At 39.4% G+C, this 26,461-nt stretch overlaps 1 protein-coding gene across 7 annotated transcripts in view; it reads right to left on the bottom strand.

Annotated features, from left to right (window-relative positions):
* FKBP5 (FKBP prolyl isomerase 5) overlaps positions 1 to 26,461 on the bottom strand; it is a 117,805-nt gene that overhangs the window by 46,916 nt on the left and 44,428 nt on the right. For 4 of the 7 annotated variants that reach the window (XM_027057905.2, XM_053222898.1, XM_053222901.1 and 1 more), the window contains 2 exons: positions 11,647 to 11,772; positions 7,285 to 7,429 (listed from right to left, as the gene is read on the bottom strand). In XM_027057905.2, the coding sequence (XP_026913706.1) occupies positions 7,285 to 7,429; positions 11,647 to 11,751 (250 nt within the window). In that variant the 5' untranslated portion in view covers positions 11,752 to 11,772. Of the gene's footprint in view, positions 1 to 7,284; positions 7,430 to 11,646; positions 11,776 to 26,461 lie in introns of all 7 variants that reach the window. The other 3 variants (XM_027057907.2, XM_053222900.1, XM_053222899.1) reach the window with 1 other exon arrangement.

The following is a 26,461-nucleotide window of genomic DNA, read 5'->3' as shown; positions in this document are numbered from 1 at the left end:
GATGTCAGGGGAATTATGTATGTTTTGTTTTTCAAAAGCTATTATTTTTCAGTTATCTCTACACTCAACGTGGTGCTCGAACTTACAACCCATAAGATCAAGAGTCACATGCTCTACCAACAGAGCCAGCCAGGTGCCCCATATAGTATTTGTCTTTTCATGACTAGTTCACTTCACTTAGCGTATCCTCAAGTTCCATCGGTGTTGTCACATGTGTCAGATTTCCCTCTTTTTTAAGGCTGAATAATATTCCACTGTATGTATACATGAATTTATTTATCCATTCATCTAGAGATAAACACTTGGGCTGCTTCCATCTTTTGGCTATAATGAATAATGCTGTTAACAAACAGGAGTGTACAAATCTATCTCTTTGAGACACTGCTCTCAGTTCTTCTGCGAACATACTCAGAAGTAAAATTGCTGGGTCGTGGGGTAATTCTATTCTTAATTTTTTGAGGAAATGCCATACTGTTTTCCATTGTGGCTGCACCATTCTACATTCCTACCAACAGCATACAAAGGTTTTCAGTTTCTCCACAGCCTTGCCACATGCTATTTTATCTCCCACCTTTTTTTGATAGTAGCCACCCTGATGGGTATGGGGTGGTATCTCAGTGCAGTTTTGATCTGTATTTCCCTAATTATTAGTGATGTTGAGCATCTTCTCATATGCTAGTCAGGCCATTTATATATATATATATATATATATATACATATGTATATATATACATATATATGTATACATATACATATATTGTATATATACAATACATGTATATATACATTGTATATATACACGTATATATATACATATATATGTATATATATACATATATATATATACACACACACACACACACACGGGGAAATGTCTTTCATTGCCTATTTTATGATCAGTTTATTTGTGGTTTTTCGTTGTTGATGAATTATAGGAGTTCATTATAATGACAAGGGATCAGATATTTGCAAACAGTCTCCCATTCCATAGGCTGCCTTTTCACTCTGTCATTGTATCCTTTGATGCACAGCTTTTAATTTTGATGTAGTCCAAGTTATATATTTTTACTCTTGTTGCCTGTTGCTTTTGGTGTCCTATCTAAAAAATCATTGTCAAATACAATGTCAAAGCTTTTCCTCTATGTTTTCTTCTAAGAAAATATAGTTTTAGGTCTCGTGTTTAGACCTTTGATGCATTTTTTAGTTAATCTGTGTATATGGTGTAAAGGCTACAACCTTCACTATCTTGCATGTGAATATCCAGCTTTCCCACCATCATTTGTCAAAAAGACTGTTTTGTTTTTTATAATTTTTTTAATGTTTATTCATTTTGAGAGAGTGAGAGGGGGAGAGGGGCAGAGAGAGGGAGACAGAGAATCCCAAGCAGGCTCCACACCATCAGCGCAGAGCCTGAACTGTGAGATCATGACCTAAGCCAAGACCCAGAATCGGACGCTTAACTGACTGAACCACCCCACCCAGGTACCCCACTGAAAATACTGTTCTTTCTCTATTAACTAGTCTTGGCACCCTAGATGAAAATTATTGACTATTTAACTTTTAAATGTAGGTATGCATTTGAAATATGAGCATATTTAAAATTCTACAGGATGAAAGATGTATTATATAGAAAAATACTTTTTAATGTAGGAATAGAGGACAAAAAAGATAAAATAATTTTGCTGTAGAAGGGTTTCCATTCAAAACAGAAGAGTTGATACTCTCTTAAATATAAGCATAATCACTAGTAAGTTTCAGATAATTAAAAACACACATCTAATTTATTCCTGCTTTACCTTCATTGAAGGATTTCCAGGACTTAGTGCAAATTTCTGCTATTTTAATTCTATGAGTATTTTGCTAATATTTTCTATTAAAAAAAAAAGAAAATTGCATATCATTATAAAATGGACAACGTCGGGGCACCTGAGTGGCTCAGTCGGTTAAGTGTCTGACTTTGGCTCAGGTCATGATCTCGTGATTCTTGAGTTCAAGCCCCACATCAGGCTCTGTGCTGACAGCTCAGAGTCTGGATCCTGCTTTGGATTCTGTGCCTCCCCCTCTCATCCCTCTCCCACTCATACTTCTCTGTGTCTCAAAAATGAATAAACGTTAAAAAATAAAAAAAAATATATGGACAATGTTTTTCTTCTTTTTATACTAGATAAAGCAAATTAGCTTTTCCTGTTTACTTTTTCCTCTTATGAATTGTTTTGGTTCTATTTCAGAATGTCTTACAAAAGGGCTCTGATAATCCTCTCTACTCTCTACCAAAAGTATCTTGATTATGAATTGAACAAATAAATTTACATTTTAAGATTCTTCTAAGGTGATCATGCCTTCTGTTACATTCATTTTTGGCAGTTCTCTGATTACTAAGAAAACTGATCACAGGAGAATATCTTCCCATTCTCATGGCTTTATAATTTTTTTAAAAAGAGAGGGAAAATAGGTATGGTAGCATAATCTGTCCTGGGACAGCCTCATTAAGGATTAACATCAACTCTGCCAGGCTAAACTGTTAGATACTTCAAGGCAGGAGTCAGGTCTTGATTATTTTCTATTTCCTAAAGAATTATAAACTATAATACCATAACATTATACTCAATTAAACAACAGGGTCCATGCTATAATTTTATACAAATGGAATTAGAAATTTGTTAGCTTCCCACGGTTTAGTCTCACCCTGCCCCAACAGGCTTCTCCCCAGTATCCATTAACAGAGCAATGCAAATCAAAAGCATTCTTCCTCTACTGCAAAGCACCAGGTAAAGCCAAAGAACGTACTTTCTCAAAGTTTGCTGTCTTTCTGGCTCACACTTTTGGAGAAGGTTAGAAAAATTAAATATTTTGGCCTAAAAGCAATCCTGAATACTCCTAAACTGCATGTAAAACAAACAAACAAAAACCCAGATGTTAAGGATATATTTAAGTGGGAGCAAAAGCATCAACAGAAATTTAAAGGGAGCACATGGTTAAACCACAAACAACCCACAGGAAGTTGGCTACATGGTTACCCATTACTAGTAGTGCTTTACCAGTTGTAAGATGTTGTCAAGACTTAAAGTGCATGAAAAAAACATACTTCAATTTAAAAAAAAACAACAAACTTTCAAAATAGGAATTCAACCCATAACATCAAGCAGGTAATAGCAAAAATTTTGCTTTTTAAAAAATTTTATTTATTTATTTTGAGAGAGAGAGAGAGAGAGAGAGAGAGAGAGAGAGAGAGAGAGAGAAAGGAAGGGAGGGAGGGAGAGAAAGAGCACGAGCTGGGAGGGGCAGAGGGAGAGGGATACACAGGATCCCAAGCAGTCTCCACGCTGTGAGCGCAGAGCCCAACACGGAGCTCAAACCCATCAACCACGACATCATGACCTGAGCAGAAACTAAGAGTCAGACACTTAACTGATTAAGCCACCCAGGTGCCCGCAGAAACTTTGCTTTTGATAAACCTCTGTAACTACAGCATTCCTGTAGGAAAAGTGTCTGTCTGATGTACAGCAGGCACTCAGTAAATTCTGCTGGACGAGGACCTATTTCGTTTTTGTACCTAGTTTAAGCTAGTTTTAAACCTTAAGATACATACACCTTGAAAGAAATTGCTTGTGTTTGAATCCTGGCCCTACCACTTTATTGTATAACCATGGGCTAATGGCTTACTTCTTCTCTCTGTAGTGTCCTCATATGTAAACAAAAAACCCAAACCAAATGAAAACAAAAATGGTCAATCATAATAGGTAAGCCATAAAAAAAATTTGACTTCATCAAAATTAAAATTGTTCCTTTAAAGACCAATTAAAATGAAAAGGCAAGGCAGGGGCATCTTGGTGGCTCAGTTGGTTAAGCATCCGATTTTGGCTCAGATCATGATCTCACAGTTTGTGGGTTCAAGTCCTTCATCAGGCTCTGTGCTGACAGCCCTGAGCCTGAAGCCTGCTTCAGATTCTGTGTCTCCCTCTCTCTCTGCCCCTCCCCTGTGCGCGCTCTCTTTCAAAAATAAACATTTTAAAAAAACCCCACAAAAAATTATAAACTGCCTACCAATGGTTCTTGCTTTATCTTAGTCTTTTATGGTTTTCATTCCTGTACTCTTTACAGAAGGTACAAGAATGAAATGATAGCCAGAATCATTCTTAATGCTTTTCTACAGATGCCTCCTTTTTAGAGGAGCAGGGAAGGTTAGGTGGCTTACTCATGTTAACATAACACAGGGAAGAGTGAAGATAGGACCTCTGGCTTCCTAACAGCCAGGTGGATGCTCTCCCCAAGAGACCACACTGTCTCTAGACAGGTGTGTCATAGGTACCAAGTCAACTGAAAGCTGCCTCTTTTATCTCTGCTCAAAATTCTAGGAAACATAAAAGACTCATTCAGCATAGGGTAGTTTATTAAGAAAATGCAGGTAGAAAAGATAGCAGCATAAGTTCTTAGCAATTCTTTTTTTTTCCCCAGCTCTTAGCAATTCTTAGCAAGTCTACTTGCAAAGATAGCTGCTGAAGAGACTTGTTGGCTGAAATCCATCAACTTCTTTAGGACAGAAATTCAAAGGGTAGAGTAAGAGTTTGAAGGGGGCAGGGGGAGCAGTGGAAACACAGATGTCTGATGAGGCCATTTACTCTGAGGTCATCTAAATTAAATGCTGATGCCACAGCCATGCTGGTGGCCCTGGAGGTTCACATCTCTGAATCAACAAAAAAGAAAAAAAATTCTAATTTAACTGTCAATCATTATCCGCTTTCTCGACAAAAAGAATCTGTATTTGATTGCCATCGTACTGAAACACAAGATTAATCTCACACGAGCCACCAACTCACTGAAGACCCAAAGGAGAAGGGAGCAGTGGCGCACAGGCTGCACCAGAGCCCGAGAAGGGTACAGCTGGACAAGAAGCAGGAGCCACCAGGACACAGGCTTGTGAGTACCAGGAAAGGCAGGGTACAAGAGAGGCAGAAGGAGTTTAAGTCTGCAGTTCCTCACTGGCTCTTTTCTTTCCCAGACCATGCCTGGTTAACAATTCATTTCAGGTGGTACAGTAAAAAATGAAAGGGGTTATAGTCAACACTGAGCCACGGTGGTAGACCAGTGCGGTGGGGGGGGGGGGGGGTCCAATCCTTTTCTCCCACACTTAATCTGGGAACGAACTAGAGATCTGTTCTATCTGTAGCAGATAAGAATTAAAAACATTGGTAACTCAGCCACTAACTTTCAATAAGCCACATGGTCTGCAAAGTCTAGTTTGATGTATGGGCTATTATTCTCACAAGATTAAAGAAAGTACTAAATTAACTAAAGACACGCAAAAGCATTTGAAAATGAATTAGTAAAAATAACACTTAAGACCTGAAAATAGTGCTTCTCAACCTTTTTCCTCAGGACCCCTTTAATCTTAAAAATTGAAGACCCCAAAGAACTTGTTTATCTATCTACTGATATCTACCACATTAAAAATTAGTTACTTACCAATTCAAAAATAGTACATTTACTATTGAAAAATAGTAACAGCCTCATATATGTTAACACAAAAAAAAAATTTTTTTTTTTAATTTTTTTTTTCAACGTTTTTTATTTATTTTTGGGACAGAGAGAGACAGAGCATGAACGGGGGAGGGGCAGAGAGAGAGGGAGACACAGAATCGGAAACAGGCTCCAGGCTCCGAGCCATCAGCTCAGAGCCTGATGCGGGGCTCGAACTCATGGACCGCGAGATCGTGACCCGGCTGAAGTCGGACGCCAAACCGACTGCGCCACGCAGGCGCCCCAAAACAAAAAAAATTTTATGAAAAGCAACTATATTTGTAAAAAATTAGTGAGAACAGCATTGTTTTGCAGTTTAACAAGTGTAAAACGTGTCTGACATGACAGAAGACAACCAAATTCTCATACCTACTTCTGCATTCATCTGTTGCAATCTGAGTTTAAATCTACAGAAAAAATCCAAACCCAAAAGATAGATAGGTGGAAAAGGTAGGAGTACTTTAACGGCCTTTTCAGATAATTATGAATATGATCATCTGAGAGGACATGCAAGCTGGACAAGTGGCAGTTTCATAAAAGTTAGTTGCAATGTAGAATCTGAAAGCAGATCAAGGAACTTTTTGTTAATATTATGTTACATTAAAATCCATTGATCTAGCCTGCAAAACGAATGGATCTTTTTAGTCACACATGATTTTGTAACATCTTGTATTGGGTAAATATTGGTTCACTGAGTTACACAGATCTTCCACACGTTAACACATTTCACTGGATGATATTTTAAAAACCACATTCCTGAACATCCATCGATCTCATCAGAAGTCTTTTAAGTTCTGGGAAGCTGTCAAGCTCACCGTGGCAGATACAAATTTCCCAGAACTAGAATTTTCATTTGAAAACTCAATGGTTACAAATACTCTCAGCTGTTTTCCTTGAAGTGACAGGCTCGCTTCATTCATTTTTAAGAAAGTTATCTGCCAAATACTGAATAATCAAATCCGAACAATAACGGTTTGCCCTTTTTTTTTCTTTTTCTTTCTTTCTTTTTTTTTTTTAACGTTTATTTATTTTTGAGACAGAGAGAGACAGAGCATGAACGGGGGAGGGTCACAGAGAGAGGGAGACACAGAATCTGAAGCAGGCTCCAGGCTCTGAGCTGTCAGCACAGAGCCCGACGCGGAGCTCGAACTCACAGACTGTGAGATCATGACCTGAGCCGAAGTCAGACACTTAACCGACCGAGCCACCCAGGCGCCCCCAGTTTGCCCTTTCTAATAAAAATGGTGTTTTCTGGAAAAATGCACCTCATTCAGTTCTTCACTCAGGTTAAGGGCACAAGTGCTTTCCCAGGAGACAACCACTGTCCTCGGGTACAGAAGTGTGCCCTGTGCGCCTCCCTGTCACAAAACAGCAGAACAATGCCAAAGCCGAGGATTAGGATTTAATACAATTGGTACTTTTTACACTGTTATCAAGGACATTAAGTGACATGGGCTTCCCTTCTTTTTCTTATTTAAACAGCGAATGAGGGCATCGAAGAATATCGGATTACTCATATAGTTTGGTGCCATAGCCCAGATCTGTGCTAACGGCAGCAGCAGTTTTTACCACTGTAGCTTTTGTACCATCAGTGCGAATGTCAACACGGTAAAAAGCTGGACAACATCTTAATAACATTATGAAAATAACTTTAACATTATAGACCCCCTAAAAATCTACTAGCTCCTATACAGGATCGACCAGCTTCTATATAATATAAATAGCAATAAGCCTAAGCAAAACACAACTCAAAAAACACCCTCTTACCTTTGCCAAGACTAAAGACAAACGGTTCATTTCTATCATGACTGGAATCAAATTTCTTCCCATTTGACAATTTTCCTTTGTAATGGACATAAACTTTGTCTCCAATCATTGGCATTTCCTCACTATTTCCCACTCTTTTGACAATCTGGAAAAGACAAACATCAAAAAAAGGAGCTGATTTTATTCTAATCAAATAAAAAAGGTCACAGAATCCATTCTACATTACCCAGGCAGATTTGCAAATAATTACCTGTCCTTTCTCAAGGCTTCCCTCCCAGTTCTCTCAATAATCCTAACTGTTAGGAAACCTTCCTACACTACTCTAAATCTTTAATGCTATATTTAATTTCACTGTCAAGCACACTATCCCCTCAAAATAAGGTAATAATATAACCAATAGATCCTGCTTCATGCTTTGACACTAAAATCTCTCAAAACATAGAACCAGTTCACATATAAACTGAATCAGAACAAAAAGATGAGTGGACTTTCAAAAATCTTCAAAAAGAAGTCTAAAGCAAGTTTCAAAAGGTGAGATTTTATTTACTTCCCTCTTTTGCTAAAAACATTACCTTTTGACTAAATTCCACTAGTTTGGTTTACTTTCAAAAAGCTCAACTTCCTAGTATAACAGGTTCCACTTCCTTTTATATGAAGAATATTCAATGTGCAAAAAACCCAGCATCACTGCATAGTTTGATATGATACTGAAAAACTTGTTTTCTAGTAAAGCAAATGCCAAAAAAAAAAAAGCTCCAGGCTGAAAAATATTTAGCTGTCACAAAATCCAGTATACTTATTTTGTTCTTGGCAGAGTAGGCCACTAATGCAGTTGGTCAGTTCTGGGAAAAGAAAATCAAATCCAGGCGTGTGGTGGTATAATTTATTCTGTCAATCACCTATGCCAAATTAATCATCTTTATTAGGTAACAGAGGATGGTAGCTCATGCCCAAGAAACATCGTATTAGGGGAAGAGTCTGAAACTTTATATAAAGAATTCAATCATTTGCTCCTAAGTTCTTTAAGTTGTGTCCTACCAGCCCCGTCCTCTTATCACCATGTAAACACGGTAAACTTCTATTCTACAACTTTCTTAGTTCAAAGGTCAAGACATTGTTTAAAGGAAAAGAATCGGAGGAGCCTGGGTGGCTCAGTCGGCTAAGCGTAGGACTCTTGACTTTGTTTGGCTCAGGCCATGATCTCAGGGTCATGAGATTGAGCCCAATGTTGGGTTCCGCACTGAACATGGAACCTGCTTGAGATTCTCTCTCTCCCTCTCCTCCCTCAGCCCTCCCTCATCCACTCTCTCTCAAAAAATAAAAAAAATAAAAAAATAAATATGAGAATCATTACTGCAACTCCACTAAAAACCTGTTAGAACTAATCAATGAATTCAGTGACGTGGGAGGATTCAAAATCAACACACAGAAATCAGCTGTGTTTCTATACACTTGTTAAGAAGGAAGTAATGGAAAAACAAAACAATCCCCAAAATGCAAATCAAACCCACGAGACTTTACCTCACTTTTTAGAATGGCTATGATGAGAAAGACAAGAAAAAACAAGTGCTGGTGAGGATATGGAGAAAAGGGAACCTTCGTGCACTGGTGGCAGGAATGTAAATGGGTGCTGCCACTGTAGAAAATAGTGTGAAGTTTCCTCAATAAATTAAAAATAGAATTACGATACGATCCAGCAATTCTACTTCTGGGTATTTATCTGAAGAAAACGAGAACGCTAGCTCAAAAAGATCTATGCACCCCATGTTCAGGGCAGCAATATTTACAACAGCTAAACCCTGGAAACAATCTAAGGATCCATACACAAATGAATGGATCAAGAGAAATGTGGCACATATACACACAGTGGAATGTTAATTCAGCCACAATAAAGAACACAATCTTGCCATTTGTGACAACATGGATGGATCTTAGGAGCACTATGCTAAGTGACAGAGAAAGACAGACACTGTGTGATCTCACTTATATGTGACATCTAAAAAAGCTGAACTCATAACAGAGAATAGAATGTTAGTTGCTAGGGGCTCTGGGTAGGAGGAAATGGGAAGATGTGAGGAGGTGCCTTAAGCAGTTGCATTAAGGAATGAATTTTAGTCTCGATTCATTTTAAAAATGTAAGCTCCACAGTGTAATTTTATTTTCCTGAGCTAGTCACTGACTTCCCAGACGTGCCTTGGTCTTTTAAAAAGTTATGTATGTAATAGGGAATAAACGAGGTTACTACAGATGAGGCACTGTGCTAAATGCTTTATATAATCCCAGTAACTCTATGAGGTAGGTAGTAGTATTGTTCCAATTTTACAATGAGGAAATTTCATCAAAGAGAGGTTAACTACATCGCCCCATGTCGCACAGTTAGTAGACTATTTAATCTTAACCAAAAGCCCCATGGTGAAACCTAAGGCTCTAGACAGTGATAAGTGATATGATTTAAAGGGCTTACAATCTCAAAATGCGTCTTACAAGCCTAAAAATCTTATCAGATTTACTCCCTGGAACAAAACAGGGCTGGAGGCAGGTTGAGGAACATGTTCTCTGCATGGGTGGGTACACTGAAAACATGAAAGAGAAAGACTTAAATAGAGCGAGGAGATGCTGCAGACTGCCTGCACAATTTCTACTGTCTCTAGAAGTATCCTGGAGTTTGGGGTAAGGAATTCATATAGTTATAGACTGAGAAGCCCTCTGAAAAATGAGAGCATGATACAAATCTATGGCATAAAGCCCTTATTTCTGTAGTTGAAAGTCTTCCAAAATTTGGCTTAGCATGTAGCAAGCTAACGGTAAAACAACTACATTCGGAAGATTCAGGCACAGAAAAAAAAGCTTTCACACAAGCAAGATCAGACAAAACAAACTAAAAAATTCTCATTTACTACTGCTGACCCATGGAGATACTAAAACTCACTTAGTGATAATACTTAGAATGTGGGAGATCATATTTTCAGGGAAAAATAATTAACTATACAAAACTTGTCCATGTAACAACAATGTAGGAGAAGACATGACTTAATACAACTAAAGCATTTAACCTTCTCTCAGCTGCAGTTTATTAATTTATATGGAATTCAAATATACATTTTCCATCAATAAAATGGAAGGATTAACAGGTGCTCTGGTCGTCTCACAAGACCACTGTGAGATACAAATAAAAAAAAGACACAGGGGCACCTGGGTGGCTCAGTCGGTTGTGTGTCCGACTTCAGCTCAGGCCACGATCTCACGGTTTGTGGGTTCGAGCCCTGCGTCGGGCTCTGTGCTGACAGCTCAGAGCCTGGAGCCTGCTTCGGATTCTGTGTCTCCCTCGCTCTCTGCCCCTCCCCCCTGCTTGTGCTCTGTCTCTGTCTCTGTCTCTCTCAAAAATAAACATTAAAAAAAAAAACACACTATACATAGAAATGACTAATTACACAGTGAAAACCATACACAGTTTTTACTTTAATTTTTAATTTTAGAGAGGGAGAGAGTGCGAGCAGGGCAGAGGGGCAGAGGGAGAGAAAGAGGATAAAGCAGGCTCCACACTTAGCATGAGCCCAAAACAGGCCTCAATCCTATGACCCTGGGATTACGACCTGAGCTGAAACCAAGAGTTGGACACTCAACTGACTGAACCACCCAGGTCCCCTATAGTGTTTTAATGAGGCAAGCTAATTCTGAAGTAAGATATATTCTAGGATGAAACCTCACAAAATATCTTCACTGCACAAACAAGAATCTGTATGTAAAAACAATCCTTTTGAACCCGGCTTTTCTTTTTCCTTTAGTAAGTCTTCTGGATTGTCATTAGCTAGCTTTCATGTCCTTAAATATTATGTTAAAATAACCACCCATGCATACACGCTGAGAACTGGGGGACTCTATCTAAGTCCTACGTCATTTGGATCTGGCCCCCAGATCTGTATTTCCTATGATCTAGGATACTGGGCAGGTTAATTCACCCACTGGGACCTCAATTTCACCATCTCTCTGGGAATAAAAATAAACCTCGGGGTGCCTGGGTGCTCACTCGGCTCCGGTCATGATTTCGCAGTTTGTGGGTTCCAGCCCCCCCCCATCGGGCTCTGCGCTGACAGGGTGGATCCTGCTCCAGATCTTCTGTCCCTTTCTCTCTCTGCCTCTCCACAGCTTGTGCTCTCTCTCTCTCAAAAATAAACAACCTTTAAAAATTTTTTAATTAAAAAAATAAACCTCAAGTCATGAAGACGAAATGAGAGTTTAGCACTTAGTAAGCCTCAGTGAACAACATCCACCTCCACCTCTGACCAAAAACACAAACATCTTTATAAATAATCCTTCCAGGTAGGAAATTTCCCTACATGTCATTCAACCTTGTAACCTCACCTTTAATACTCCTCTATCTTTTTTAGAGGTAATATCCTCTCCGCGTTCAGCCACAGCTGCTGCTGGGTTTTCTCCATTGTTCTTGGCACCTTCATCAGTAGTCATGGTCTTTTGTTAGTAGAAAACCTGCTGAGAAGAAATGTATTTTAGCTAGGAAAAATATCACTGCTTTAAGCACCTGAAAATGCCCCTACGAACTGGGCTCTCCCTGATGTAAGATTTACGTGGGGCCAATAAGGTTAAACGGTAAAAATGAACACAAAAACATTTGCCACAGGCATGTATTCATGTCATGAGGCATGTAAATAAAACATCATCCAGTTCTTCAGCTTCCTATGCAGCGCTGGCTCCAATTAGAGAGCAGTACAAGTCGGGTTTGGTGGTGATTACATTCCTTAGCATGATTACACACTGAAAAGCAGTACTTCCGGAACTTTGAAAATGTCTTTTTCCCACAGCCATATTCTTAACAGAGGATCAAGAACGTATCAGGTGACCTGTTTTTAAAAAACAATATATCACAGTGGCAAACAGAACAGGTTTTAGAAGCTCACAGACCCCAGTCCAAGTCTTAGCTCCAGCGATATGTTTGACACCTGCAAACCTAATCTCGCGGAGCCTCGATTTCACATCTGTAAAAGGGACAGAGTACTTTGTTCAGTTACTGCAGGCGTTAGTGAGATTCTGTGTGTATCATGTGAAGAGATTAGCACAGGATCTTAACTTAAAAATGTAAGCATTTATCATGCTTATTACTGGGTTCTCTACAGGGCTACCCTACACTTTTCATTTCCTGCTCAAAATACCTATGGAAGGAGGCTCTCTCTTCCCTAGCATGGCATTCTGAGGCCCTTCACAGTCTGACCTAACCTGTCACAGGCCCAGCTTCCACCACTTTCTTTTACTGTATCTCACGCAGCTCATGCCAAACCAGAGCAGCCCCTCAGCCATAATAAGCCCTGTGCTTTCCCACCTTGGTCCTTTTGCTCACTTTTTCTTCCTCCCTAGACATGTTTCCTCTCAAATGCTTCCCCAGGCATACCAACCTTGACTCTATACTTGGAGGCTGTCTGCACTTCTGTGTGCTTCCCTAGCTCTTCCCTTGATGTGCTGCCTATAATTAATATATTTATAAGAAAACATACTGGTTTGATTTAAAACGTCCTTGAGAACAAGGGCCATGCTTTGTTCATATTTGGAACCCACAGAATGCCTCTACCTTTCAGAGTGCTAAAACAAAAAAAAGCAAGGAATCTGGGGCTCCTCACGAGCTGTTTGATGTCGGCTATCTTTCACTTCTCTCTGTCTTTCCCTTCACCTGTGTAATTAGAATAAAAATAATAACAACTTTCACAGAGTGATCACCTGGATTAAATGGTATGATATGTATTTTTAGAAGTATACCTTCCAACATTAGCACTTACTGTTATTATCAGTCACCCAAATGACAGACACTTTTTCATACAAGGCAAGCCAGTGTTACCAACAGGCTAATCGATAGATGAAACAAAACACACCTGAGTGGCTCCTACCATGATTAATTCCATACTGCTTTCCTGGTTGAGCAGGGAAAGTCAAGAATTAACCACTTCTACAGCTATTCTGCATTAGGCTAATAATGGATCTAAAGCTCCCTAAAGTCAATACATAATAATAATATATTGCAGTGTTTTAACTCATTTCCAATTGACCCAAATATACTTCAGTGTCAACAAAGACACAAATCAAATTCGGCTGTGCCCAAAAATCTTCAAAGAGAACACCAAAAACCAGGGGCTAAGCTCCTTTGCTCTGTTTCTAGTACACTTTATACCAAACACAAAAGATCCAAATGCTTGGCTCAGGATAAGGGAGAGGCCAGAACAAAGCATTCTCAAACAAACAACAGAAATTTAGTGCCCAGCTGTATGTGATGCTACGTTAGATAATTAAGAAAATCACATGAACGTTGTTGGTTCCCAGCTTCTAGTAACCTACTGCTTATAACAGACTTCTCTAATGCATAGGAACTTGTAGAAGCCACCTCCAAAAGAGAGGGAGACAAAAGATTTTTAAAAATATTTTGCAAGTCATGAATCATATTCCTGGAAAAATATATGTACCCAAAAAAATTTCCTGGGCTTCATCAGTAGACGTCCATCAGTAGACCCCTGGCAAAACTCTGAATTAAATCAATTAACAAATTACAATAACCAGGTGGAAGGTTCTAAAGGAGTAGGACAGTCACAAAGTCTCAAAGCATGAATCTAGATTACTTAATAGAGGAAAAGGGCTTTCCAATGAAGTGATCTGACAGCTACTCCTTAGCACAAGTGGTCTGCATCAAGATCGAACTGTGTACTACCAAAAGTAACACAAACTGATATCACTGTGCCTCCTGATGTGATAGAATGGCAAGTATACATATAGTAATCCTACCAAAAGTATTTAACCTGAAACTAATCAAGAAGACAAGACAAAATTTGTTGTGGAATATTGTAGGAGACATCTGGCCCAGACTCCTTAAAATGTTAATGTTATGAAAGATCCCCCACCCAAAAAAGACAGAGGTCCTGCTCTGGTTTAAAGGAGACTAAAGACCTGTTTCGAAGGGACATATGTACCCCAGTGTTTATAGTAGCACTATCAACAACAGCCAAAGTATGGAAAGAGCCCAAATGTCCATCGATAGATGAATGGATAAAGAAGATGTGGTATATCTATACAATGGAGTATTACTCGGCAATCAAAAAGAATGAAATCTTGCCATTTGCAACTACGTGGATGGAACTGGAGAGTATTATGCTAAGTGAAATCAGTCAGAGAAAGACGAGTATCATATGACTTCACTCATATAAGGACTTTGAGACAAAACAGATGAATATAAGGGAAAGGCAACAAAAATATAAAAACAGGGAGGGGGACAAAACAAAAGAGACTCTTAAATATGGTGAACAAACAGAGGGTTAGTGGAGGGGTTGTAGGAGGGGGGATGGGCTAAATGGGTAAGTGGCGGTAAGGAATCTACTCCTGAAATCATTGTTGCACTATATGCTAACTAATTTGGATGTAAATAAACAAACAAACAAATAAATAAAGGAGACTAAAGAGACACCACAACCAAATGTGATGTGTGATCTTTGGCAAGATCCTGGATTAGGGGGACAAAAGTATCGTAAAAGTACATTTCTGGGAGAATTAGAAAAACTTGGAAAAATAAGACTGTACATTAGATTATTATTACTTTATAATGTCAACTTTCTGGGGTGTGATACAGTAGTAATGTTTTAGGTAGAATAATATTCTCATTCTCAGGAGACACATGCTGAGGTATTTAGGGGTGAGGTGTCATGAAGTCTGCCACTTACTTTCAAATCATTTATGAGAGTGTGTGTGAGCACAAATATCACAAAAAAACTAAAAGCTTTGAGAAAGCATGGCCACCACACATCCAAAGACAATGCCTTTCTTTTCAATGCTCATCAACTGGGGATCAGCTGAACTTTTAAATGAAAATATTGTCAATCAAAAAGCATTTTCTTTTGCTTCTAATCCAAAGGGTAGCAAACAATGGCTTGCTAAAATTCAATAAATAGAAAACCTGTAAGCTGATCTACTAACTTTGTAAGTCTCACTTGATCAAGAAATTTACTCTTCATTTTTGGTTCTAACACTGCAAGGGATACAGGTGATTTCAGACAATGGTTCTAAGTAGTATGGAGTTGCTAAGAAGAGGAGTAGCATGAATTATTAAAACACAAAGATAAACAACAATAAAACTGTTTTCAACGTTCAAAGGCAGATAAATCTGGAAGAGTAAGGGAAAAAATGGAACTTTCCAAGTTTTTTCCCTTAATTCCAGTTATGTCATTTGGGGTACAGATTTTTATAAGCAAACAAAACAAATTTTAAAAAAACCCTTTTTCCGGGGAACCTGGGTGGGTAGCTCAATTGGGTAAGTATCTGACTCTTGATTTCAGCTGAGGGGATGATCTCACAGTTCCTGAGTTCAAGCCCCGAGTTGGGCTCTGTGCTCGCAGCACAGAGCCTGTTTGGGATTCTCTCTCTCCCTGCTCCTCCTGCTCGGGCACGTGCACACGTGCTTTCTCAAAATAAACAAACATTAAAAACAAACAAACCAACAAACAGCTTTTTCCTTGGGGTGCCTGACTGGCTCACTCTTGCAACTCTTGATCTCGTGGTCGCTGAGTTGAGTCCCATGTTGGGTGTAGAGATTACTTAAATAAAAATAAAACTTAAAAACAACAATGACCTTTTTCCTTAATCTAGTTTATATGAAAAAAGGCAGGAAGAACAGACAATTCCTAAAAACCGGCAAGACACACTGAGAAAGTTTCACTTTCTTCATGAGAGAGCCTTTTCTTCTCTCCCCTACTCTCGGTTTATTCTGGATTTAGAACCACTATGTAGCTATGGATATTAATCTAGGATAAAGCTCACTGTTCTGAACTGTCCAAAGGGGGGAAACTGCGACCCGGCACATCAGAGAGGGAACACACAGTTCTGTTATGGACATGCCAGATAAGCAGGCACTCTCCAAAGCGCCAGTCCGCAAACACCTGAGACATAACAGAAAAATGAGAATACGCTTACAATTTCACCAACAGCGTACTGAAAAATTCAGTCAATGTAACTAGACTGTCAGATTCCCCAGATGAGAAGTCCTTTTAAAGCGTTATCCACTAACTCCCCATGCGTATTACTTACTGTGTTGTTCTCTGTTAAAATATAGATAACTTGTATCAGGTTATCCTACTGTCTACCAGGAGAGTTTTCAGAAAGATTAAAAAAAAAAAAAAAAGAATATAGGAACTAGATACTTGGTTAACAGCACAGAACATTACAGTAGCATTCTTTCTACGTAACACAGATGCCTGAGCCATAAAGGTTTCCAGCCTCCTAGAACTAAAACACAAAAGAAAGAAAACACACAAGGAAAGAGGTATATATACCCTGGGGCTTAATTCATCTCAATGCAGTAATTCATCTTAATTTTGAATATACTCGAGTGAGGATGAACTGAAAAGCCCTCGCTGACTTTCTAATTTCTTTTTTTTAACATTTATTGATTTTTGAGACAGAGAGAGACAGAGCATGAATAGGGGAGGAGCAGAGAGAGAGGGAGACACAGAATCTGAAACGGGCTCCAGGCTCTGAGCTGTCAGCACAGAGCCCGATGCAGGGCTCGAACTCACGGAGTGTGAGACCATGACCTGAGCCGAAGTCGGATGCTTAACCGACTGAGCCACCTAGGCGCCCCTGCCCTTACTGACTTTCAACCCAGGCCTCCGTCAAACATTCAAGTCCAGGAACACACCAGCATGTTAGGAGGAGTTCCCAGACAACAAAAGATAAATATGCATGCAGAGGAAAGAAGACCACATATGAAGACAGACTATGCATCTCTATAAAACTGCACACTGCATTTAGCCATGTACGTTCCCCCAGGTAACGTCCTTCCTCCACACTGGGGAGGGGAATGGAAAGATGATGAAGACTACTGCCACATGTGCCCGTACATTTTTTTCTCCTTCAAAAAAGAAACCTGTGAAAAATGGCCAATAAGCATATGAAAAGACGCTCAACATCATTAGTTATTAGGGAAATGCAAAACAAAATCACAATGAGATACGTAAAGGGGAAAATGATCCCCTTCTCTCCTTCTAGGTTCTTAGGCTGGTCTAACAATTAAATTTACCTAAGACAGATTAACAGGAGGGAAAAAAAAAACTTTTGTACCTGTGAGAACCCCAAGATAGGAAGCTCCCAGACACTCAAGCAAGTGAGGCTTGTAAGCCATCCTGAGCTATGGAAAAGGGGGTAGGAGTCTAGAACTTCAAGGAGGAGGAAGACAATTCACAGGAAGATGGGAGGAACAGAGGTTTTATAAGCAAATGTCTGCCCTGCCATGCAGATAAATCTTTTTTATATAAAAAGTTATCTCTGGTATTAGCTCTCTTCATGGTACAGGCCCTCTATCTAAATTTTTTTTAGGCAGTTAAGGGAGAGGTAGAGATAAAAACAAAAACAAAAACCAAACGTCTTCCTGAGTCTATCAGACCTCGATTGCCTTCAGCTCAAAATAATCCACATGCCAAAGTGGCATCTTCTGGGGTCACATATTCTGCCCCCCTCTTAGATACCACTTCACACCTATTAGAATGGCTATATGAGAACTTAAAATTATGAGTGTTGGGGAGATGTAGACAAACTGGAACCCTCATGCTTTACTGGTGGGGATATAAAATGGTGCATGCCCTGTGGTTCATCAAAATGTTAAACACAGAATCACCATTATGATCCGGTTATTCTACTCCTGCAAATACACCCAAAGGAAGTGAAAGCAGAGACGTGTACAGCAATCTTCATAGCAACACTATTCATAATGGCCAAAAGGTGGAAACAATCCAAGTGTCCATAAACAAGACATGGTGTGTGCATATATGTATTATTAAAATATCTGGCCATAGAAAAATAAAATTCTAACACATGCTACAACATGGATAAACCCTAAAAACATTATGCTAAGTGAAATAAGCCAGACACAAAAGGGCAAATATCACATGACTCTTTCATGAGGTACCTAGAACAGGCAAATTCACAAAGTCAGAAAAGTAGAATAGAGAATTACTAGGGGCTGGGGGAAGGGGAATGGACAGTTGTTTAATGCGTGCAGAGTTTCTGTCTGGGAAGGTGAAAAAGTTCCGGAGAACAACAGTGGTAATAATTGCACAGCAATGTGAACGTATGGTCACCACACTGTACACTCAAAGCTGGTAAAAACTGCGAATTTTGTTATGTGTACTTAAGTACACTCAAAAAAAGAAACAAGAAAGAAATCTGAGGCGAGAGCAGATGGAAATTAGCAGAACAGTTAGCCAGACTTAACTTCTCTTTAATCCTCCCACCTTCACCGTGACTGAAGACGCCTTTCTCGTTTCCAGTGTGCATCCAAGGTCGGGAACCGAGTCTCCAGCAGTGACTGCTGCATCAATTCTTCGGAGACTGAAGGCTCAGATGTCCGGTCAATGAGACAGCAGAGCAAAAAGAATTCTAAATGGGATTACCACTTTATAGCTAGACACTATTTCCTCCTTCATTGTATCTCTTAGATACATACGACCCTTTGGTCAACTCACTTTTCTCAGTTCAAGCAGTTACTGAAGAAAGCAAAGTTAACAGACCAAATTTATAATTACTTCTGCCACTGACCACTTGGATGAATTACTATTCTCATTAAAAACAAAACAAAACAAGAACAAACCCTAGAAAATATCAGACCATCCAAATGTCAAAGGTTGGAGGACAGTACTAAATTATCAACTTTCTCCAAGATGACACTGGAATCACAGAAAAATTTGTAAAGCTCTAACTGAGCTGGAAAACAAAAAGTGTGTCACTGAACCAGAAGGCAGAAGGGATCAGACTAAAGGAGAGAACAAAGAAGCGCAAACTGACTTCTAAATACCAACAGTAAGAGACCAGCTCTTCCCCATGGAGTCTGTGGTCAGCGTCACAAAAGAAGCAGGAGTGGGCCAGAGAAATTAAGTAGAGAGACATGTCTAGGAAGAGAGCAGAAGCGGTGTTTGGGTCAGTTAGGCCAGTTAGGTTTCCTTCCCTCCCTAGTGCACAAGGTGGCTCCCATTCTTTATAGAAGAAACAGGGATTTTCTTTATTCTTGGGGTTCAGACAGATCACCAAGATATACTGTGGTATTTGTTTTCTTTCCTTAATTCCTGCAGGGCCTTGATATCCTGGCCCTCAACTGCTGAAGGTGAGTCTTTGGGGGATCTCAGGGGAGGTGCTACTATTATTTCTTTTCCTTCCATGTCTGTCCTCTGCCTCTAAAAGTCTTGCTAGACAGACTGTGGACATCTTGGTTCTATCCTTCAGATCTCTTAAGCATGTTTCTAAACATGGGATAAATATTAGAATCACCTGGGAAGCTTTAAAAAGCCACTGATGCCTGTACCCTATTCCCAGAGAATCTGTATATAATTGAGCTACGCTGGGGCCAAGGCATCAGTGATTTTAAAAAGTTATCTCAGATGATTCTAATGTGCACACAGGGTTGAGAGACATTGAGCTTTTCTCTTCAATTCCATCGTTGGCTTTTGGTTCTATATTCTAAGAGATTTCCTTTGATGGAATTTATAGATCACTATTTGGTTATCAACTATGTCCATTATTTCATTTATTCTGTTCAAAGGATCTTTTATTTTTTATTGTTTATTTATTTTTGAGAGAGACAGAGAGCACGAGCAGGGGAGGGGCAAAGAGGGAGACAGAATCAGAAGCAGGCTCCAGGCTCTGAGCTGTCAGCACACAGCCTGACACGGGGCTTGAACCCACGAACCATGAGATCATGACCTGAGCCGAAGTCGGATGCTTAACCAACTGAGCCACCCAGGCACTCCTTTTCAAAGGATTTTTATAAACAGTGTTTTTGATTTCTGTACACTCTTATCATCCGATTGAACATTTTTCTTAGCATGTCTTTATTTTGTAGATGCAATCACTTCTCAAACATTTAAGGGTTGCTCTTAGGATAAAATGGAACATCTATGAATAAGTCATTTGGCTAAAAGTTTTGTTTTTCATTTTGCAGGGGGAACACTGCTGACAATGTGTATCCCCTAGTATCTCCCCTGGACACTGGGCAGTGGTAAAGGTTGAAAGGTTAAGAAAGGGAAATGAGAGAAAGATAGCGTATTCCAAGTTAAAAGTTAAGTAGAGGAGAATGTATAAAGATGTGAAAGTGACAAGGGAGCCATTTGATATTTGTGCTACACTTATAAAGGGAAAAGGTAAAATGCTTTAGGCAAAAGGGAAGTAGAGAGCACAGACTTAAAAAGAGAAAAGGACCAGAAAGACTTAAATATACAGAGGAAAGAGTCAGGAGGAAACAGAAAAGTAATGACTTAAGAGTAGGAATAACACAAGTGTACATTTGTTAATCACTTAAACATTTATAGATTGCTTAAGTTACCGCTAAGTTAACCATATGGCTATATAAAATATGCTCAAGTTTTTCCTCAATAGAATAACATGGGAGTGTTTAAATAAAATTTGGCAAGGGGCGCCTGCGTGGCTCAGTCGGTTGAGCATCCAACTTCGGCTCACGTCATGATCTCATAGTTCATGAGTTCGAGCCCCACGTCGGGCTGGCTCTGTGCTGACAGCTCAGAGCCCGGAGCCTACTTCAGATTCTGTGACTCCCCTCTCTCTTCCCCTCCGCTGCTCACGCTCTGTGTCTCTCTCTCAATAATAAATAAACGTTAAAAAAAATTTTAAATAAAATTTGGCAAATTCACACTACAAAAATACAATGCAGTCTTTGAAAAGGATGAGATAAATCTAGATAGTACAAAATGACTTAGTTAAGAGTCTAAACACCAGAAACATCCAAATAGCTGAATTAAGATTTTATAAATGCTCATCCACTGTGGGGGGGAACACTGTAGTAAATGAAGTGTATTGTTACGGTGCATAGTGCCCAGTGCCCAGTGGTGATTTGGTCCTCTGGGTTGTTTAGGGAAAAAAAAAAAAAAAAAAAAGTCAACTGATGATATCACAGAGGATAATACATGTGACAATGTGGTATTATTTTAATTGTATCAACCAACCACGGTTCCCAGTTTGTAGATTTTGCCATGTGCAAACATTTTACAGAACTGGATTACAATTATGCAAATATAACATGTCAAATTTTTTTATCATGGTTTTTTCTCAGAGTTAAGATAGCTAAATTCCAGAAATAGTAACATAGAACAGGTAAGGTTTTAGCCATTCCAGATAAAATAACCTTCTAATAAGGACATGAAAAGATGAAAAGATGTCTAAGATGTCCTATTAAGCAAATGGCGAGTTGCAAACACTCTGTAATATGATCCTATTTTTAGAAGGAACATAGGGTGTATGTGTGTATAATATTGCTTATATACACAAAAAGTTTGGAAAGATACCTACTATTAAAACAGCCAGTAAAGACAGCTCTGGAGAATGAGATCTGGGAGGAGAAGGGTAAGAAGGAATTTTCACTTTGTAATTTTATTTTAGATAATTTAAATAGTTTAATGCTGAGGATCTATTACTTTCATATTTTTTCTTAAACTTAGGACAAAAAGATGAAATACTTCATGATTCCACTCATCAGAACTTTTTATTTTTTTCTCTTCAATTTAATGAAAACATTTTGGAGTGCCTTCGATGCAGAGGAAGAAAACTCTGATTGAGCAAAGAGTCCTTGTGAGACACCCAGAAGGCAGTCAGACACGAGGCCTGAGCTCAGAAGAGAAGTCTGCATGTTCACTGGGAAGTTACCAGACTCTACATGGAAATTAAGATGAAAATATACACAGTAGTTGCAATTACTACTAAGCAAATAAAACCGTGTTCTCAAACTATAAATGTCCAAGCCCCACTTCTGAGTACTAACACCCTTAGAGATACAGTTGAACAGCTTAAAAACCACAAACCATCCCCAAAGAAGACAGCAATATTACCAATGAGAGGTTTAAAAGATCTCTCAGCACTGGGGTGCCTGGATGGTTCAGTAAATTGAGCATCTGACTCTTAATTCCGGCTTAGGTCAACATCCCAGGGTCGTGGGATAGAGGCCCATGTCTGGCTCCATGCTGAATGTGGAGCCTGCTTAAGATTCTCTTCTCTCCCCCTCTGCCCCTCCCCTGCTCGACAGTGTGCCATCAATCAATAAGATCTTTTAGCACTTTGAAAGCACTAGTCCTCTCACTGTCCTTTAATACCATACCATGGTTCAAATAGAACTATTTACTATTCTTTTACCTCCTCAGGCAAGCATGTGAATGAATCCTTCCCTGGTACTTGACTTCAGGCATTGCCTCTTGGCTGTGACTGACTAACTGTAGCCTGCTCCGCATCAAGCCATGAAACCCCCTTAGCCCCAAGGTACATCTGATAGTTATCGTTGGTCAGACTTGTGGTAGAGACTGCTAGCAGTTCTCAAGTCTCTTTTTCTCCACTTCTTCCTAATTAATAAAACCCCTAGTTTTTAACTGAACACAAAGCTTCCCAAATGAAGCCCCAATGTCCTCCCTTACAGCTAAATATGGCCATGTAACTAAATTCAGGCCAATGGGATGCAAGGAAAATATAGCCATAAAGGAACAGGTAGCCAGAACATTATAAGGACACATGTGAGTTAAAAGCTGAAAGATAAGTGGCCATTCAACAAATATTTACTGAGCACCTACTATGTGTCAGACACTGAGCCAAGGGAGATAGAGCAGTAGTGAACAGAAACAATGTCTATCTCCTCAGAACTTACATTCTGGTAAAGGTAAAGACAGGAGTAAGCCTTTATTACCTGTTCATGTTTTTGATAGAAAAATCAAATTTCTGGGGCTCAGTCAGTTAAGTGTCCGACTTCAGCTCACGATCTTATGGTTCATGGGTGCGAGCCCCGCGTTGGTCTCTGTGCTGACAGCTCAGAGCCTGGAACCTGCTTTGGATTCTGTGTCTCCCTCTCTCTGCCCCTCCCCTGCTCCTGTTCAGTCTCTATCTCTCAAAAATAAACAAACATGAACAAAATTTTTTTAAAAATCAAAATTCTACCTGTGCCACAGTGGAAGATTATCAACCTGGGTCGGTTCATAGGGTCAAACAGTTTGCTTCCAAGTCTGCTGATGATTTCTAAGAACAGGCCAACAAGGTAACGCATGACAAAGGTCTGGAAACACTGTACATTGTGTCCCACTCATTTGTGTACCTCTACCACCTAGCCTAAGTGAATGGCAAAAAAGCACTCAACAAACACTGAAATAAATGAATTGTGGTTTTCAAAAGTAGTCAATATAAAAATGGTAAAATATAAGATGCTAGAGTAAGGAGTCAGTACTGAAATATCATTACCAGTTGACTATATTCCCTCTCCAAATCTACTATGAAAAAATCTAGAATTACACTGTACCTGAGTGTTCAACTATAAAAAAAAAAAAAGTAAAAATAATATTCTGTTCTAATCAGGAACAGTAACTAACAAAACCCTGGCATAACTAGTATATCTCTGAAATGCACTGTAAGTACATGTCTGTGCATATATACACATAATAGATTCATCTTTTGAGAGAGAGAGAGAGAGAGAGAGAGAGAGAGAGAGAACATGTACACAAGTGAGTAAGGGGCAGAGGGAGGGAGTAAGAAAGAGAATCCCACAAGGCAGAGAGAGAGAGAGAGAGAAAGAGAGAGAGAGAGAGAAAGAGAGAGAGAGAGAGAGAGAGAGAGAAGAGGGAAAGAGAGAGACAGAGAGGCAGGGCTCACCCAAAGCGGGGCTTAAGCTCACCTAATGTGGGACTCGAACTCACAAACTGTGAGATGATGACCTGAGCCAAAGTCAGACGCTCAATGACTGAGTCACCCAGGCGCCAGTAGATTCATCTTATTAATATCAATTTGGCTTACACACAGGCAGTAAGGACAGAACACTACACCTAGCTGTCTATCTCTTGAGTACACATTAAATAGCAACTAGAGGAAGAGATGGTTCCCAGCTGGAACGCAGAGAGAAGAAACCTAGTATAAAAGTTCTGCATAATACTGTATCCCCTTATAGTACTGTCTCATTAAAGCACTGTAATATAAATGAAGCAGATTTAAGATAGGGCCTTAATACATGTTTTCCAAGGTCCATTTTTTAAAAATTTTTTTAAATGTTTATTTTTGGGACAGAGAGAGAGAGAGAGAGAGACAGAGTAAGGGGTGGGTGGGGAGAGATGAGCAGAGAGAGGAAGACACAGAATCCGAAGGAGACTCCAGGCTCAGTCTGAGCTGTTAGCACAGAGCCCAACATGGGACTTGAACTCACAAACCGCAAGATCATGACCTGAGCTGAAGTTGGACACTTAACTGAGTGAGCCACCCTGGTGACCCCATTATTTTTTTAAAGTACTTTTTAAGCTTTTTTTTTTTTTTGAGAGAAAGATAGAGACCAAGTGGGGGAGGGGCAGAAACAGAAGGAGACAGAAGTCCAAGCAGGCTCCATGCTGCCAGCGCACAGCCCAATGTAGGGCTCAAACTCATGAACCGTGAGATTGTGACCAAGGTCCATTATTATGTCCAACAGAAAAACTGTATGAGAATAGCATTTCACGTCTGTGAACAAAACCTTAGGTAGAAGAACAGAAACCTTGGCTACCTTAAATCCCCACCATACAGGTGCAGAAGGAGAACAGCAGCTGAAGACAGAGAGGGGAAAGAGTGCTGCTCTCCAGATTAATGTCCAGGGACTTCTGTCTGGGCACTGGGTTTTCAGAACAAGTATCTTCCATTACAGGAGAGAGGCAGTGTTTGGGGAAACGTCTGGAGAAAAACAGAATCTATAAGCCTGTTAACAGGGGGAGAGTATGGAAAATTATTTTTGATGTATCCCCACCCTCTCCCAGAACCCTCCATTTTGCCTTGGTACTTTCCCCTGTATGCATATCAAGTTACTGACCAGTGAAGTTTGTTAATGGGACTTACTCCATCCCTTAAGGATCAGGCTCTTAGGACCTTCCTAGATGACAAATTAATCCCATAATCAATCCTGTCAACTAGACAAAGATTCGTCTATCTCCCTACGTAAACACCCTCTTTGGATAAGTGACTCAGATATTCCACAATTCTGGAACAAATTTCTCATTAAAGGGTATACATACAGTAGAGCACTGAACCACGCCTGAATGTAAACTATGATCTATTGCTAACTAGCTATGGAATCTTTGGCTGTCGCTCAGTTTCTCCATCTATAAATTTCAGGAGGTTAGAGTAGAATGACATCTAAGATTTATTCCAACTAATATTTTATATTTAGAATCACTTTTTGGTGAGTAAATACATATTTTACTTTATGGGAAAATGAGATTTGAAATGTGGAAGGGAAAACAATTCCCAAGGAATGGAAAAAGTTACTTTGGTATTATAGAATTCACTTTTCACTGCAAACACTCTCCAGCAAAACACTATTAATTCTGAGCTTTACCACCTTAGATACTGCATTCGTATTTTACAGCTGCAGTAACAAATTACCATACAACACACAGGTTAGGTAATACACATTTACTATCTTATAGTTCGGAATCAGAAACAGATCTCTCTGGGATAAAATCAAGGTGTAAGCAGGGCTGCAATTCCTTCTAGAAACTCAAGGAGAAAATCTATTTCCTTGCTTTTTCCAAATTCTAGAGGCCACCTACATTCCTTGGTTCATGGCTCCTTCCTCTATTTTCAAAGTAACAATATTGTGGTGCTCCTGGGTGACTCACTCACTTTAGCATCCAACTTCGACTCAAGTCATGATCTCAGTTTGTGAGTTCGAGCCCTTCATCAGGCTCTGCACAGGCAGCATGGAGCCTACTTGGGATTCTCTCTACCCTCCCCCCACCCCCACTCTCTCTCAAAAAATATAAACTTAAAAGAAATTCAAAATAACAATATTGTATGTCTCTGATCATTCTTATGCAGTCACATTGCCTTCTGATCACAGCCAGGAAAATTTCTCTGCTTTCTTAAATTTCTTAAGAATCCCTGTGATTATGTCGGGCCCATTTGGGTAATCCAGGATAATCTCCCCATCTCAAAGTTTTTAATCACATCTACAAAGTCCCTTCTGTGTAAGGTAACATATTGACAAATTCCAGAGATTAGGATGTGGACATACTTAAGGGGCCATTATTCTACCTAACATAGATACCTGGTCATCCAATCAAAATCCTAAGAATTTTTCTCCCAAGCCCAGAATACTGTTGACTTCCTCCATTTTCTCTTTAGGGTTCTTATAACATTCTTTCCTATTTAT

The sequence above is a fragment of the Acinonyx jubatus genome, chromosome B2 (genome assembly GCF_027475565.1).
Source record: "Acinonyx jubatus isolate Ajub_Pintada_27869175 chromosome B2, VMU_Ajub_asm_v1.0, whole genome shotgun sequence".
NCBI lineage: Eukaryota > Metazoa > Chordata > Mammalia > Carnivora > Felidae > Acinonyx > Acinonyx jubatus.
This window is presented reverse-complemented; position numbering and strand designations above follow the sequence as displayed.